We start from the raw sequence: 17561 nt of genomic DNA on the forward strand, positions 1-17561 counted from the left end.
TTGTATTTCATCATAAGAATAAGAAAAACCTTTATTTGTCCCACAATGGGGAAATTGCAGTTTGCGACAGCATACAGAAATGGCAGAGATTGCACAGATTGAATAGTCAGATATTGCACAGACTGGTGTAGCTGGGTTATAAAGTTATTACACCTTATGGTGTAATAATATTGCACATATTAGGAGTGCTCGTTTTGAAGCCTAACAGAAGCAGGAAGGAAAGACCTTCTGTATCTTTCCTTCACACATTGAGGGTGAAGCAGTCTGCTGCTCCTCAGTCCTGTCAGGTCACCATGCAGGGGGTGGGACTATAATAATAATATGATAATAATAATAATAATAATACATTTTATTTATAACGCACTTTACATCAAAGCAATGACCTCAAAGTGCTACAATGCACATAAAACAACATAAAGACTTTAAAACTAGCATAAAAGACTCATTGTCCAGCATGAAGGACAGTTTAGCCATAACTCTCCTGTCACCCACCTCCCTCACTGAGTCCAAGGGGCAGCCTAGGACAGAGCTGGACTTCCTGATGATCTTATCCAGCTTCTTCCTCTCCCTCTCTGTGATGCCACTGTTCCACCAGACCACTCTGTACAGGATGGCTGATGCCACTACAGAGTCATAGACGCTCCAAAAGGCCTGAGTGCGTCAGTGTGGTGAGTCCAGTCCAGTTTGGTGTTAAGGTGAACACCCAGGTACTTATAAGAGTCCACTTGCTCGATGTCCATTCCCTGGATGTTCAGTGGTGAGGGGAGGGCAGAACGGCGTCTGCGAAAGTTCACCACCATCTCCTTGGTTTTCCTTGCATTGATAAGAAGGTGGTTTCACTGACACCAGTCCACAAAGTTCCCCGTCAGTCCTCTGTACTCTGCGTCGTCATCATCTCTGATGAGGCCGACAATCGCAGAGTCGTCAGAGAACTTCAGCAGTACACAGCTGTCGGTGTTGTGTCTGAAGTCTGCTGTGTAGAGGGTGAAAAGAAAGGGGGCCAGGACAGTCCCCTGGGGGGCACCCATTTTATATATTAGTCTGCATCAACTTCACAGACTTTTGTGTTGGAAACAGCTGCAGCTCTTATTCTCAAGTTATCACATTAAGTCTCTGGAGTAAAAAAGAAATCGAAGATGAATCGAAGAGAAACATTTTCAGAGCATACATAAGAGTTCCCAGGTTTCTGGGAGAAAAATGCTAATGTTGAATTATGGATCATGTCTGAAAATAGCACGCACTTGGAAGCAGTTCGTGAAATATTTAAGTATTCAGTTCAGTGGCTGCTGTTGATGCTCTGTTGAACTGTTTTTCTGTTGTTAACCTGTTTCAGTTTTAGCTCAGAGTTGAATTTGACTAATTGCAGTGTGTACTGTTTTTTTTTGCTTGGTGTGCAGTCATACTGTGTGCACAGTGAGCGGAGGTATTTTAATGTACATTAGGAAACATGTGTGTACATTAGGAAACGTGTGCATGCTCCTTATTATTTTATGCAAATAAATGCCCCCATCTCAAATACCCACCTCCATATGCACAGCGCTTGCACTGGCAACTGCAGCCTTCATGACAAGTGAAACACAAACTCCACCACAGACCCGGATGGTGTGGCTGTTTCTTCAGCTGGTTGATGCTTGCAGAAGGAAAGGACACTCTTTGATAGATTGTGTTCCTGCACAGTTGGTCCTGTTGCTTTGTAGCCAGCCTCGACTCGGTTTCCTGACAGCTGGAGACAGTGTGAATCCAAGCGCTTCATATGTGTACGAGTTTGCCGCAATAGATCTTCCCACTTTGCTCTTAATTAAAAGAACTCCAAGGCAGTCGGGTGTGTCTGCAACACCTGGAGGAATAGAAGTCGGTGTGTGTGTGCGTCGTGGGAACATGATTTGTGCCTGTGTTTGTGCAGTGCTGGTGTGCGTGCATCTTTATGTCTGATGGAGCAGCTATGTTTGTTTCTCTAGGTTTTTCACAAAACTCACTACTTTATGCTCAATACATTATTATACCTCTTCATGCATGTGTGCACTAAATGTGTGCCAAGGCAGACTGAATTAAATATGAATTGAATTAATTATGGATGATTTTATTTGTATTAATCATACTGTAATGCTGTGGTCATCTTATGCCGTAGAACAGATTCGTAGTCAGTCAGTGGGCAGCCTTCTCCACATATTGTGGAGTACTTCCGCTTCGTAGCCTGAAAGCCAGACCAGCCTTCGTGCCTACAATTTGTTTTGTGTCATGTTTGGTCTGGAACCTATCCATTTGGAACCGATTACGCTCTGGCAAATATCTGCCGAGCCAATCGAATGGTTTGGACAAGCTTTATTTGGTTATAGAGAGAAGAGTAACAGTGATGTAGCCATACACGTCATCTGAGCACTGTGGGGTAGAATTTATTCACCACAAAACGGGTTCCATCTGAGAAGCGAGCTGTTTAGATTCCGCTCTCGTGTTTGTTGTGAAAGATATTGACAGCTGAATAACTTTAAAGGACAAACAATTAATAGCAATTAAGATATTTGTGAAGAATTAGTTGGTTGTGGGACTATCCAGTTGTGTGCAGAGATATTTTTTTCTCTGTATCTTTTGCAGCGTGTCCTGTAATCAAATCCAAATGCCGTGTTACCAGACTCATACTCAGATAAGAATTGAGTCTGGCAATGACGCCAGGCTTTCTGGTTTGGGCTAAGGTCTGGCTTTAGTGCAAATCCTATGTTGAGTCACACAAGTCATAGAAGGGGCCTCTGTAGATCAGGCTTGTTTCAGTGCATCGTGCAGATACTTGATCAGTTTGGGATCCAGTGAATTTGGAGGCCAGGTCAACACCTTGTGCTGTTTTTAATGTTTTTTGAGTTGTTCCTAAACCGTTTGTGTGTGTGCCTGTGTGAGGCTGCATCCTGCTAGGGATGGCTGCTGCCATCCAGGAGTGTTATTACTGTGGGGTGGAGGTCTGGTCTCGGTGGGTGGTACATGTCTACATATTATCCACATGAATGCCAGGTCCGAAAGTTTCCCAGCAGAACATTGTACTGTCATAAGATGTTCAATGTTTACTTCTCCTCTCAGTAGTTTTAATGTTATGATGGTAGATCAGTGTATATTCCTATGATTCTGGGCTATTTCTAAACCTCTCCTGCTTATGACCCTTTTAACTTTCTCCTGGTGTGTGGATGTTGGTATCTACCATTTTTTTTTTTTACATATAAAAGAAGTTGCTTATTAACCAGAACTGAGGTCTGACGCTAACAAATGCAGTGAACAAAAATGTAAGCTAGAATTATACCACTTCTTTTTTTATCATGACCGAATGCCACCAAGTGTACAAATAAACCTGAGCACTCTTACATATCTACATGAAATCTGAATCGTTCAGTGTCCTAAATCATCACGGAGAGAATTAAATTAAGTGTTTTATACTTATAAATTTAAACCTAGTTAATTTTTCAAGTAAAGTAATTGACCGTTGCTCTAATTCACAATTCATTGGCTCAGTGATGGTTCCAGTTTGGTGTAGAAGAACTTGACTGATGGGAATAAATCACTGTCCTTCCCCTCACGAAGCCAGGCCTTATTAATGTGCCATCTAACACTAGAGCAAACCCTTCCAACTTCTGATGGGAATCCTACCTAGAAAAGGGAGGATTATCACAGAATCAGTATATACACCCATCTTATTCACTTCCTTATTCATATTCCTTTCAATTTCCCTCTGGTAAACAGGGCCAGGGCTATCTTGTGTAGCTTGGGAAACCGCCTTGTGTTGATACAGCTGCACTGACTTGAGATCTGGTTGATCATTAGCTACATTCGCGGTGACAGAGGGAACAAAGTGGGACAGGTATGTCATTTCACGCTCAAAGAGGAAGAGATGCTGGCTGGGCGGGACTCTTGAGTGAGTGTGTTGAGAGTGAGAGACCTGAGTGAGGAGCCTCTTTAGTGCTCCCAGACCTCCCCAACATTAAAGTTTAATGAGAATGCATTCTGCTTGGGCTGACCAGGCTCTCCACATCTCTCTCCCTCCATCTCGGTGTGTGTATGCGTTCGGAGGAAGTGATGGGATCGTGTCATGGACGGCCACGCACAAAGCTGTGTGAGATCAGCCACCGCGCAAAAAGCATCTCTGCATGCCTGCTTAAATAACGAACTAAACAACAGGGACACACCTGTGACTGATCATCTAACGTCATAATGTGGCGTGACCAAAACAGTGTCTTAAATATAGACAGTATGATGGACAAAGCCAAAAGTCTAAAAATGGAGTCAAATTCTTCCATGAAATACTATGTCAGTCCAGCCTAATGTTGCCAGACTCAGCTTGGATTTCATTATGGCAGTGTTTCAACCTCTACACACTATTGGCTAGTCCTCCAACAAATCAGAGCCATTATGTTGTAAACAAATTCATCTCCATGATGCTGAGATGACGTATATAACAACATCGCTGTTACTCATCTGTCCATCAACACACGAAGCCCACCCAAACGATTTGATTGGCCCAACGGATCTTTGCAGTAGCATAATCGTTTCCCAACGGATAGACTCTGGATGTAGTTTGGCTTCCAGCCTATATTATGTCATTAGCTAGATTCTTCTTCTTCTCCTCCTGCTTTTCCGCTTAGGTTTTCATCCTTTTTCAGTGTCAAAACTACAGTTGAGATCCATATTTCTTGACCTTGCTCGTTTTTTTAAAGGCTGGTGAAACGCCCTAACAAAAAACGACTGCAAATGATATGTAGAGGAAATACAGACACATGTCATATTATTTGTGTAGAGCGCTGAGGTAGGACCCAAACACAGGACACAAAGGGAGACAGGAAGAGAGGAAACATCAACGGCAGAACTTCACAGATGACTTGACATGGACAGAGGAAAAGGCAGGGTTATATATATACACACACACACGCACACACATAAGGGTTGATGGAATGACGAGACACAGGTGAAGCCAGCGTGGGGAGGAGCATGCAGACAAAAGACATGAGGAGAAACCGATTATACAACCAGAGGGAAAACACAGACAGGAAGTGTCTAAAGTGAGTAACCATAACAATTTCATATTACATTATTCCACTAATGCAGCCAGCCTCTTTGAAAATGTAATACCAGTTTCTAGCTGTTTCCACCAAATAATTTCTGGCTCCATTAGACTCAAAAATCGTCAGCTTGTCAACTGAAAACTCAAATCAGTACAGTCATTTGTCTTGATGTCATTCCCTTCTTCTGTGCGCTGGTGGTCTTCTTGAAAGTAATTCCTAATCTGGTGTAGTCAGACTCAGCTCTTTTCAGAATATGAGTCTGGTAACGCGTCATTTTGGACTTTGTTATGCATTTCAACTGAAATAAATACCTCTGTATATTACCGAATAGTCATACAACCAATCAGAACTGTTTAGTTGTAAAGAAATTCAGCTATAATTGAATTTAAATGTACTCATAATAAGGTATTATACCTATTAAGCGTTGATCCGTAACAAACCCCCAAGACAGATTAAGAGCTCCATAGATTCTCTTATCTTATATTTTATCACCTGTTTATATATTAGCGGTTATCCCAACAGTCAACTTGAACAAAAAAGGATGTAAGTACACTTCTCTTTGTTTCCTTTAGGTGGCCATAATATAGTCCATGTAGTCCTGTACTGAAAAATAAAGGATTGTTATGGAAAACAAAGGAAAGAAATGTCTTGAACTGGCGTTTTCTTATAAAGGAACACTGAGATTTATAATTTCCTTACATACGTACTTCATTAAAGTGGAGGTAGGCAGTTATCCACCCTCAAGTACCAGGTCACAGCATGCAGTGAAAAGTAAAGAACTGTCATTTGTAGCTTGATGTGAACACAAATGATGACGCGAGTAATGGAGCGGCTGCTGGGATATAGTGAGGGGATTAGAGGTCGCCCATGATTACTCTACAACTACTCCACCAGCTAGACTCATGGCTTATACATCGCCCGGCAGGCTGTGTGAGGTCAGAGGTCGTTTACGCTACATGTGATTTCTTTACGTGTGCCTCAGTTTTTCAGAGAGAAGGCAATGAGAGCAAAGTGAACTGTATATGTATTTATAGCCCAACAGAACAGACAGTGAATTGTGAGAGGAAAAGAAGTAAAGGATGAAAAGGAAATGGAGGGACAGTTGGCGGGATATAAATGGAAGAGACAGAAAATATAAATGCAGAAGTTGGAGAGAGAAAGAGTGATGGACACTCAAACGCTGAGGAGTCCATGCCAAAAAAACACTCTGCTCTATGAATATGGCTAAAACACTCACAACATCAATAAAAGACTTATCAACATCAATGCGTGGGAGGGGCTGCTGCAGTCTGATGCTACAGGCCGAAGACAACATCACGTCTGTTCGTTTAACCTCTCCAGACGCACAGGACCAGCAGTGATACCTCAGTACACGTGCATGTTGAGTGGCTGTTTTATTTGAGATTCCAGTCTACATACAAGAATATTTTATTCACCTTTGGTTTCACACCCGACAGTAAAGAAGCTCTGAAGGTTTGTGGCAAGACAGGGACCACAGGGCACTCTTTCCCATTCAGGACCATCACACATCTCCACTTGACCTCTGTTTGGAGATGATTGCAGGCGATTCAACAAGTTAAAGATTCCACAGATGTCTTTGAGGATTGTCTGCCCCAAACTGTACGCCATCATCTTAAACCAATATCACGTGTCAGCTCTCTACGACTGCAGGCTTTTAACCTCACGTCTGTGGACGTTAGCAGAGGAGGTGAACAGACAATACGCTGGCTACTTTTTCATCCAAACGTGTTGTGATGCAAGTTAAAGGGAAGTCAGTGAATATGTGAAAAAGAAAATTCAAATGAATGACATTTTCATTCTTTATAATTAGACTAATATTAATTGTTTTTTCATTTAAACATTATAGAAGGAGAGGAGTACAACAAGACGATGCTGTCTAAAGAGCTCCATTCAAACATGATGAGTAACGTGAACAGAAGCTTCAGTGGACGTTGAAGTCACCCGCTTCATGCTTTTTTGTTGCATCTAGTTGACACTTTAACGACAAACCTCATCATGCATCATTTTCTGACTTTTCAAACTCTCATTTGTGCAAATTGTAGATGGTTTGTGGTTATTGTTATGGGGATACATCCAAGAAAACAAGGGCAACTTGACTTGTAAAGTTTCTTGGAGATGTTCCGCCACCGATCCAAGGGTGTCCACCTCTGTGTGTAGCCCATCTGAAACTTACATGACGAGGGTTAACAGACCCTCGTCATGTAAGATTTAGGTGGGCAATGTTTCTATTTAAACTTGAAACAGCAGAGAAACATCTTCAAGAAACCCAACAAGTTGAGTAGCCCTTGTTTCACCATTTTTTTTTTTTTTGGATATAGCAAGAACAAGATGACTGAGTCTCACAGACATTTTGGGGATGCGCATTTGTTAGTTTGATTGCATGGTAAAAATATGAAGATTCATAAAGCCAAACTTTGACCTTCATCACTGTTGCCCTCAAGCTGAGTACTAAAGCATCTAAAGGTTTATGTGACTCCAGCAGTCTGAAGAGACGTTGGAGCCTGGAAAGAATGACAGGCGGGAATCAGGGGAGGCTTGACCAGATTGTTTGAGAAATCGCTGCCCTATAGTTAGACACACACTGGCCATCTGGGTGCTTTATTTCTGCTAGCATTATGACGTTAGCGCCGTTTTATAGCCTCTTGACAATGGAGGGAGCCAAATATGAAAAAGTCGTCATGGAGAACATCATGCCAGGCAAACAAGAAAACAAAGAAGGTGTTTGCATTTGGTTAAGAGCCCATCTGTTGCTCTCCTCTTTCCTTTCTTTCTTTCTTTCTTGCTTCTTTTTGGCACTTTGGATATCTTTTTAGGATTTGGTTCTTACATGTAACTACATTTTTAATTTCCAGAAAGATACTGTTTTTTTAAACTGACTTTTCCTGAGAGGACCTGTCTGTTTTTTTTTTTTTTCCTCCTTCTCATCTTCCTCCCCATCGTCTTTCCATCGCTCTGTCTCCATCCTCTTTCCATCATCCACCCCTCTTCTCAAGTGGTATTTATAGAGTGGCTCCGGATGCATCGGCTTCTCTCCTCCGCTGGTCTCTGGCCCACGCTTGTTTCCGTCTTGGCTCCTTTTGTACATCCTTTCCTTTTTCACTTGTTCTCCTTCCACCTCCTCGTCCTCCTCCCCGTAGACGGCAGTTTGTCGATCCATCTCTTTCTAAGATGAAGACTTCGGGGACTCTGTGTTTTATACACTGCTCACTCGCTCTTTTTCTGCTTCTTCCTGTCTTCTTTTTTTTACCCTGCTGTCTCCTCTCCCAGTCTGCTCTCTTTCATTTCCATCTACTGATCACTCCACCTCCATCCCCTCGCCCTGTTTCCTCGCAGCATGTGTCAACACGTCTGCTGTCTTCCGTGGTCTCTAGCTTCATCAAAAGGAGACATCTTTTTTTCAACACCTTTTGTTGTGTCTCATGCAATGTTTGGATTTGAATTGTACCAGAGCACTTGTTTTATTCTTAAGACTAAAATCTTCATAAATTGCCAGTTTGCGGTCCTGTATATTGTATATTAGGAGTTTTACACATTTCGTAACAGTACAATATTTTTAGTAATTCTGAGACACAAACTATAAAGACCCCCACGAAACTATAAGGAACTCTATAAGACGATAAGGGTTTTTACTTTTTAACCTGTTTACATTATATCAAGTTATGTATAATTAAGTGTGTGGCTACTTTCAGTGACAGGTGGGTGTTAGCTGTCTCCGTCAGCTCCACTCATACTGCACCTATTACACCATTTTTGAATTAGTTAGTAGGTAGATGGGGTCAGGCACTGCCAAGATGGAGATGGCCAGAGACACCACACTGAGCTTCAAACCTGCTCTTCAGGAAACATATGCATGACATCAGGCGGGGTTCTTTCATGTTTACAGCCTGGTGCAAAAAAATAAATTATTTGGTCTCTATTAATTCTGTTAATTAAAACTAATTTCTCCAGTTGTGACAGCTGTACAGAGGAGAACATTTAGATTAAAATGATATCAAGATTTAAGGTATGTATAATTGAATGCATGGCCTCTTTGAGTGACAAGTGGGTGTCCTCACAGGTTGCTAGGTGACTAACTTGGCATCACCCTCCCACCTCAGCTCCACTCACACTCCACGCCTTTAACTATCTGTGGGATGAGACACGTGTCAAACACTGACACAGGCGGTGGCCAGAGCTTGAAAATTTCAATAAACAACCCTTGAAAACCTCCTTTTTATTTATCTTTTTGTATTTTATAAATTCCTTCCTCCGACTGAGAGTCTTCTGCAAAGCGTCACAGGGAATCAGCTGATGAGACAGAAATAGTACTGCCACACACACACAGACACACACACAAACACACGCACAGCTTTCCCCTCCCCATCCTTGAGCAATGTATTCATAGTGGTGCTAATTAACAACTCAACACCAATGACTGGTGAGAGAGTGGAGACACACGAGGGAGAGATGGAGAGAACACAGGAGAAAGTGAAGAAAGCGAGGGAGAGTGAGGGGGAGGCCTTAGACTTGCTGAGCTGAATACTGTATGCAAGGCCGGAGGCAAAGGCAAACCCGTACATGTGTATCTGTGCGTCTATGTCTGTGTCATTGTTTATATTTGCATGCCTGTGTGTCTGCACTCACACTTGTTTTGACAAGGCCACAGCTGGGCTAACCCACATCTGGCTCCCTGTCCCTGCTGGGCTGTGGTGCTGACCTAGAGAGAGGAGACAGCTCAGTCTGTTCACACCACTCGGACCCTCCAGGGGACCGTCTGCTGCGCCACATGCTAACGCTAGGGCTGGTTCGACCGAGTCGACTCCGAACAGAAGGTCTCAATTTGATTCGATTTGGTTTCAGAGATTTGTATTTCCTCAATATTTCACATCTGCTTCTCACATCTTGCACATCTCTTTGCTTCTGTCTAGATCTCCCCAGTCCGCATACTTTTTAAATCCAAAATGCTGCCGCACATCAGCTTTCAGGTGTGACGGCGCTCTCAGAGTTGAATCTTCTGTCATGTTTTAGATCTACCTCCCACGCTGACTAATCCCTTTGCGTGATCTCACGGGACTAGTCATGCGAAAGCAGTCTTGCATGACTTCAGCGTCGTTTCTAACGAGAGGATGCAGGAAATGGCGTGTATTTAAACAATCGATCCAAGGACTTTATGAGTCAATATCGGATCTTTCAAATTAGATCAATTTGCATCGGAAAATCTTTTTTTTTAACCCGGCTGTGACTAACACTGTTAGATAGTAACACACAAGGTTATTTTTTACTGTAATGAATAGCATAGTGGCTCACCATTTCAGATACTAGCCATTAGCATCTGCTCTAGATTGTTTGTTTAGTTCTTGTGTGAATCACAGTAGACAAGAGCGCCAGGCTTCTTGCACATCTTCTCTGTTGACATGCTTGTGCAAGTGTGCATTTTATTGGCTCCCTATTAAAATAATTCCCACACTTCTAACGATCAGGTTCAGGCTTCATCTGTCATTTTCAGCATTCCTGCCATCAGGAATCAGCATAACGAGGGAAGAACGTCGCACAAATTGATGTGTTTATGTAGCGTCCCTGCAACCCTAGTCCGCTTGCCAGTATTAATTGTTCACGAGAAGAGTCCATATGAATGGTCCCTTTTGTGGTATTCAGGTTGTTATGCGCTTGCTGACGCTTTCAGAAATGGTGGATGTGGATGTTAAGTTACTCTTTTAAAATGTCTGAGGAAAATGTTGATTTTTGTAAACCTTTTTCAGTAGTATTTCCCTACGTAAGTCCTTTCTAAGGCACGTGTATCTGAAGACCTCCCAAAAATACCTTAGCACTTCTTCACCATTTGTGATCCCAGGCTTGCTGGCTGACCCCCGGGGAGTCAGCAGGCTTAGACATGTAACCTTTGAACACAAAGTACATGTCCTTACTTGAGAGGACATGTAGCACAATTTCTTGTGAGAGACTATGCAGTGTGATTATGTTTTTATCATGTGGTCGGGGCCTCTCACCAATCTCCAGGTGAGTTAAGCTAAATCAAATGACTATATATTATATCTTTTAGATTTTTATTTTCATAATGACTGTAACACTTCCAAGTTTGCTGCACAAGTGTAAAAAAAAGTATTTATGTTATTGGTTGAAAGTAAATGAATGTGGAACACAGTATAAATTTAAGATTTCATTTCCTTTGAACAAAATTGTACACTTTTAGTCTTAATGTCTTTCTGGGCCGATGCAGTCGAGGCCAGAACCTTAAGGACTGGACCGCCTTCTGGCAACAGAATGATGTTAGTGGGGGCCTTTGGGTCCTATGGGTTGAGGGGAGGGGCCTCTGTGGATCAGGCTTGTTCCAGTGCATCCCACAGATACTTGATCAGTTTGGGATCTAGTGAATTTGGAGGCCAGGTCAACACCTTGTGCTGTTCTTCATCTTTTTTGAGTTGTTCCTAAACCATTTTTGTTTGTGTGTGTCAAGCTGCATCCTGCTGGGGATGGCGGATGCCATTAAGGAGTGTTATTGCTATGGGGTGGGGGTGTCTGCTCTGGTCCAGGTGGGTGGTACATGTCTAAGTAACATCTACACGAATGCCAGGTCCAGAAGTTTCCCAGCAGAACATTGAATTGTCACAAGATGGTCAATTCACTTCTCCTCTCAGTGGTTTTAATGTTGTGGCTGATATACTGTAGATCATTTTGACTTGGTCACTGTAAAAGTAGCTTGCAAGCCAAAAAAACGTGTGCACCCCTGATTTAGGCTGACAACGGACATTTATTTTTATATGAGGTACAGCTTTAACAGTGTGTGCTGAATTTGTTAAAAACGGTAGAAAAGACTTATGAAACGGTGGCTCTAAGAACAGGAACAGCTGGTGCACTGACACCCGCTGACACTTAGTGCTTGACGCCACCACGTTACCGTGACAACCGGCGGTGCACCCTCTGTTTCTGACAGCTGTTCCCATGGTGCCTGGACTCAGCTCAGCCCCTGGACTCCCATTGGCAGGATAGATAGCTTCTCGGGGTCAGAGGTCACGTTTATGACGTTGATGCCGTGGCGACGTCATGTTGTTTTTCCATCTGAAATATGGTTAAGGTTTGTCCTGTGTCCATTTATCATCATTGTCTTGAAAGTTAAATCAAAGCCTGCTTGAAGCATTTACTAGCAAAAACATAGTTGAAAGTGCACACACTGATATCTGTGATCCAATTGGATACTTTATCGCAGTAGCTACAAGATAATACCTCTTCAAAGCTTCGCCCAGTCAAGCACAGCCATGGATAAAGAGCCCAGGATGGATGTAATGGTATGAAATCATGCTATTATGGTAGAGCGATGATCTTTATTATGTTTACCTATATGACTGAACTTTAAAGTGCCCTGGTTCTGCATTATAGATGGCACGGAGGCTTTGATGCGAAGTCCAGAGGACATAATGGCTTGTTGATGCTGAATACAAAGCTTGTATCTGAACTGTAACCTTGACATCTATGTGAAGCTATTCCTCACGATTGCATTTTTCTACGTCACCAAGTCGCTGTCCCGTTTCCAGCCATTCTCTGTGCCAGCCGATTGGCCAAGACATGTCCCAAAGCGCCAGTCACCTCCCTGTTCCAACTGTGCATGGAGGCAGTCTGCTGCTGCAGCACAATGAGCCACAGAGAGCTAGGAAGGCTCCAGTGAAGAGAGCTTGGAAAGTTTCTATTTGACTGTATGCTTTTTGAGAATTGCTTAATGTTTTATTTGGACGGCTTGCTTGTCAAAAAAGACAGACGAAGACAGACCTTTTTTTAAAAAAACAGTCCAGAACAACGCTGTTGCGGCACGGTTCCTGGACTTCGGATGGGTCATGGTGGAGGACCGTTATCTGTTTGATCATTTGTACCAGAAAAAGCTGCTGACAAACGATCAGGTGTTATGTTTTGGACCGGTTTCCGACCGAGCAGCTGAACAATACGCACAGGAGGACATGTCTGCCTTCAACAGACCCAGGTAATCGTGTAAATTGAATACGTTTGGGTTCTGAGCCATTTTGACCAACTATTAAGCAAGAGCACTGTTCCCTGATAACCAGTAGGGTTTCCAACTGTCTTTTCAGTGTTCAAAGACTTGGAATGAGTTCGTCATTTTAAGTATGCAGAAGTGAACTGTGAATTCCATGCAATTTACACAGACGCAACTGGAAAGTCAGTGTGCTGTCGGAGTCTTTACTAGAGTTTGTCTTCTTGCACAAACTGGCAAATTGGCTGCAATCTGTGAATGAAGCCATCTCCTTCCTGTCAACCTCTCTCTCAAGGAGCGGTAATTAAAGTTCCTGTCTGGGTTGCCATCATAGGGTTGCCATATATGCAAGCAATGCAATGCTAATGCAGTAGTCCTTTGACAGTTCTGTTGAGACAACATTGTGGGTGTTTTCACATGGCCTGATTTGCAGTTCACACTTATTTCCAACTCAAGGGAGGGGATAGGCTGTGAGCCAGAGAGTGCAAAACTGAGCTGGAGTTTCATTTAATTGCTTGTATGATTTATTTATTTTTTGACAGGGACCATTCCAGTGGTTCTCTAATTACCAGATAGTTTGTTCCACCTGAAACGTCTTTTCCATGGACATGCATTACAAGGCTTTTTGTTTCTAAAAGATTTAAAAATATTCCGTTTTTCAGATGTTCCTCCACGTCTTCTTCTGGTGCACTGAAGCGTGAAGTTTATCAAAGTACAAAAAGTCTTCATGATGTACCTTTAATGGGCTATCTTCAACTTCTGTCTCTCCCCAGAACACTGCACCAGCAGTTTGAGAGCTACAAACAGGAGGTGCGTCGCATCGGGGCCGAGACGCGGCGCCAGCAGACCCAGCAGAAGGACGACGCGCCCACCTGCGGTATCTGCCGCAAGACCAAGTTTGCCGACGGCTGCGGACACCTCTGCTCCTACTGCCAGACCAAATTCTGCGCTCGCTGTGGAGGGCGGGTCTCTTTGCGTTCCAACAATGTGAGAAACTGACCTCCCTCGCTTCTTTCCTCCTCCCTCTCACGCTCACCTCATTCCCACTGTAGATAACGTACACTTGGTCCTTCTGCTTCTGTGTCCTCGTCACCATCTGCTTTTGGGTTTGTTTGTTATTTTTTGCTTTTCTGGTCACACTTTGGGGAGACCAAAGTGTATTGGAAGAATGGCTTGGCACCAGTCATCAGCCCTTCAAGGCTCGTTGTATGTCTCAGGCTGTAGTGTGGTGGAATGATGATAAGCTGAAGCACCTTAGCTCACCTGAACATGAAATACAGCAGTTAGAGCATCTGTGTTGTCATTTGTCTCTTGTTACAGTACTGCAGCCATCAATAAGCATGTCAGCCAGTGATAGAGCTGCTCCTCACAAGCAACATGTCCAGGAAAGAAAGAAAAAAGGGCAACAAGGGCAACAACAATGTTCAGATGGGACCTTAAACTAAACGTATTACTCTGCAGAGAAGGATCTTAACCGTTCAAAGAAACTTCGTTCTTGTAGGATCCATCTGTTTACTGTCTACGTTCAGTTTTTATCCAAACACTTCCAAACTAACAAGAAATACTTGTTGCAAAGAAATTGGTTTAATTGCTTAAACTGGTTCCACCTGACAACATCGTACCTCAAGAAAGTTTAAAGGAAAGCAGTGTATCTAACCATATTATATGAGACGATGAGTCTTGGCACACATGGAAGTTTAGGGATGTAGTCAAGCAAATGAGAACTCTTCAACCAATCGAGTGATCTGCGTCAAAAAAAAAAAGTCTAGATCAGTAAAATTGGACACCTACCCATATTCATATTATTTAGGAAAAACGATATTGTTAGGTGATTCCAGCTCAAGAGCTATTGAAAGATTTAAATCATCTTTAAATCTCTGCAGCCAAACCTTTTTTGACGCATTGTTGGTTGTTGAGTCGCATTACTAAGCTCTTTTAACGACCAGATACTTACCTGTGGTTAAAGGAATCTGTTTTGATCATGTTTCCTGACACATTAATGTCCAGAGTCTGCAGTCAGAAGGTGGGAACGGGGCTGGAAGTGCTTGGGGACCGTTGTTAAAACCATCATCAGACTTTAGAAGCGAAAGTGCAACTTGGATGAGGGGCAAAACCTCTAAAGAAAGTCAAGCTTGTTTTTTGGGATAGCAAACTATAATTAAACGTTCGGCAGATGTTGGCTGCACATTGTCTGAGCACTGAGAATTCGGTTGGAGAAGAAGATATCAACCAACAAATTGACCAGTAGAGCTGGAGGTTACAGCCCTATAGAAGACAGGGGCAGTGGGGCCGTCATTCAAGGCACATTTCCTGACACCGTTACTTGCTGTTTTCCATTGCCATTAAGCTGTCATTTTGTTCTGGGGCGCTTTGAGCTAAATGCTAATATTACCATACTAACAGGTTCACAATAAAACTGCTAAAATGCTAATGAATATAATTACAGGGTTAAACATCCAAGTTTAACTTGTTGGCATTTGTAATTAGCACACATAAGTATCTACAGCATAGCTACGTATAGCTGCGTCTGATGGGAATGTTAGTTAGTTATGTAGTTAAGTACTGGACATAATGGTGGAAAATTAAAGTAAACACATCAACAAAACATTTTTAACTTAAACCAACGATGCACCAAAACACTGATGGGAGCTAACACGAACCTACCAGCTCAAGAAGCCTCGCTAATATAAAACCATGATATAACTATTAATGTGATCCAGGTTGTGTCTTCTAAACCAAATATGTTTGCGCTATTTTAAGACCCGGCCCTCTTCCAACCAAGCATCGTCTGGGCTCCACTCCAGCCCATGAAAGAGGCCCTCCTTCTGGTTACCTTACCTGACTATGGACCCTCCACCCTCAGCCTGCTGGTCCCCAATCTGCTCAGTATCCGCCCATCCCAGCTGGGGCCAGGCTCACACGGGCGCTGCATGCTTGCAGAACTGAAAGACCCGTCAGAACAAGGGATAAAGATAGTATACCTGCTGGTAAAGTCATTAATATAACTTTAACAGCAGGCAGGCAGCTACCTGGAAACAAAGAGAGGAGACTAACAGGATCTATAAATGAGACACATCAAACAAGGAACTTATGCGAAAGGAAATTATGCTTAAAATAGCATCAGTCAATCAGGCTTTTTTGAATAATTAATGTTTTAATATGGAATTTAATGCCATGAGATGTGATATGACTCCATTTAAAAGAGACATTTCAAAAGAACTCAAAGGCATTAGTACACAGACACTGTTCATAGCTTCAGTAGGAGTAGTTCACATTATTAGTGGGGTGCGTTGATGTGAGAGTGTTTTTTGTGTCTGCGTCACTTTGACACAACGGATCAATGAATGAATGAGTTTGAATTAACTGGGATTAGAAGACATCAGCCTCAAAATCTATTTAATACATGCTTTATTTGCAGATCATAACGCGGCTGTTCTCCACTTGCGTGAGGAATTATACTTGCATTGATTATTATAACTCTGTAGTTTTTATCCTTTCAAATCAAATGACAGATGATTGATATTGCACAGCTGTACAACTAAATTTAGTACAACTATGCAGTGTTACAAAACAATAAAAATGCAGTATAAACGATTAAAAAAAGAAAAATTAAATAAATCAGCAAGCAGCACTGGAATCCTGGATTCAGATCTTTGCTTTTATTATACAGTGTAGCATTTAACCAAAACAGATCCTGGAGATCCTGGAAGCCAGACCAACATAGCCTGCTGGCAGAAAGTTGGTCTGGAGTCAAATTGGACAGAAGAGTAAAGGCTCATTTAAAATACTGTGGGACATAGACGCTGTAACCTGTGCACGTAGCCTACACCCGTGCGAGCCATTTATACTTATGCGCTCGTCAGTCTGGCTCACTCTGTAACAACACCACCCAAACACTAGTCTGCACTGTGTCTGTTTTGCCAGTCAACAATAGCGACTCAAACTGTTGCTGAAATTTCGCCGAAGACGAGTCGTACAAATGTTTATATCTCCGAAGCTCCTCAGTTAACCTTTCCTCGATGTGTTCCATCTTTATTGATCCAAAACAATCAATTTCGAAAATTGCGGAGATGGGGAAACAGCCAGAAATACTAAAGGAGAAACACGACTACTACCAAGGCGACCAATCACAGCTCTTGCTGTCTGCGTCGCCGCGGCACGTAGTTACATTTCTGGTGAGGTGCACATCAGCTACGGTGTTAGGGTCTGTGTGGAGTCTGCGCTGTTGCCTTAGCTATGCTGTCAAATTGACGCAGAAGCCTAAACTGCCTATAACAGTGACGTAGTCGTACACGTGATCTGAGCTCAGTTTAATTTAATTACAGCAAAATGGCTCTGATTGGTTGTAGAACTATCCAATTATTTGCAGAGGTATTTCTTTGCAGCGGTTTAAATATTAAAACCCAAGTACCATGTTAAGTGGCTACACCAGGCTACATTTTAATTGATGAAAATTTTCGATGAACAAGAGAGCAGAATATGTCATTTGTGCCGCGTTTCCTTCCTGTCTGTACGTTTGTGACCGGTCA

The 17561-nt window shown here is 42.5% G+C and overlaps 1 protein-coding gene across 9 annotated transcripts in view; it reads left to right on the plus strand.

The window, feature by feature from the left end:
- rims1b (regulating synaptic membrane exocytosis 1b) overlaps positions 1 to 17561 on the plus strand; it is a gene marked incomplete at its 5' end in the record, with an annotated part of 68488 nt that overhangs the window by 5893 nt on the left and 45034 nt on the right. For all 9 annotated transcript variants that reach the window (XM_084567253.1, XM_084567254.1, XM_084567255.1 and 6 more), the window contains one exon: positions 13806 to 14019. In XM_084567253.1, coding sequence (XP_084423379.1) covers positions 13806 to 14019 — 214 coding nt within the window. The remainder of the gene's footprint in view (positions 1 to 13805; positions 14020 to 17561) is intronic.

The sequence above is a fragment of the Chelon labrosus genome, assembly GCF_963514085.1.
Source record: "Chelon labrosus genome assembly, chromosome: 2".
Classification (NCBI taxonomy): Eukaryota; Metazoa; Chordata; class Actinopteri; order Mugiliformes; family Mugilidae; genus Chelon; species Chelon labrosus.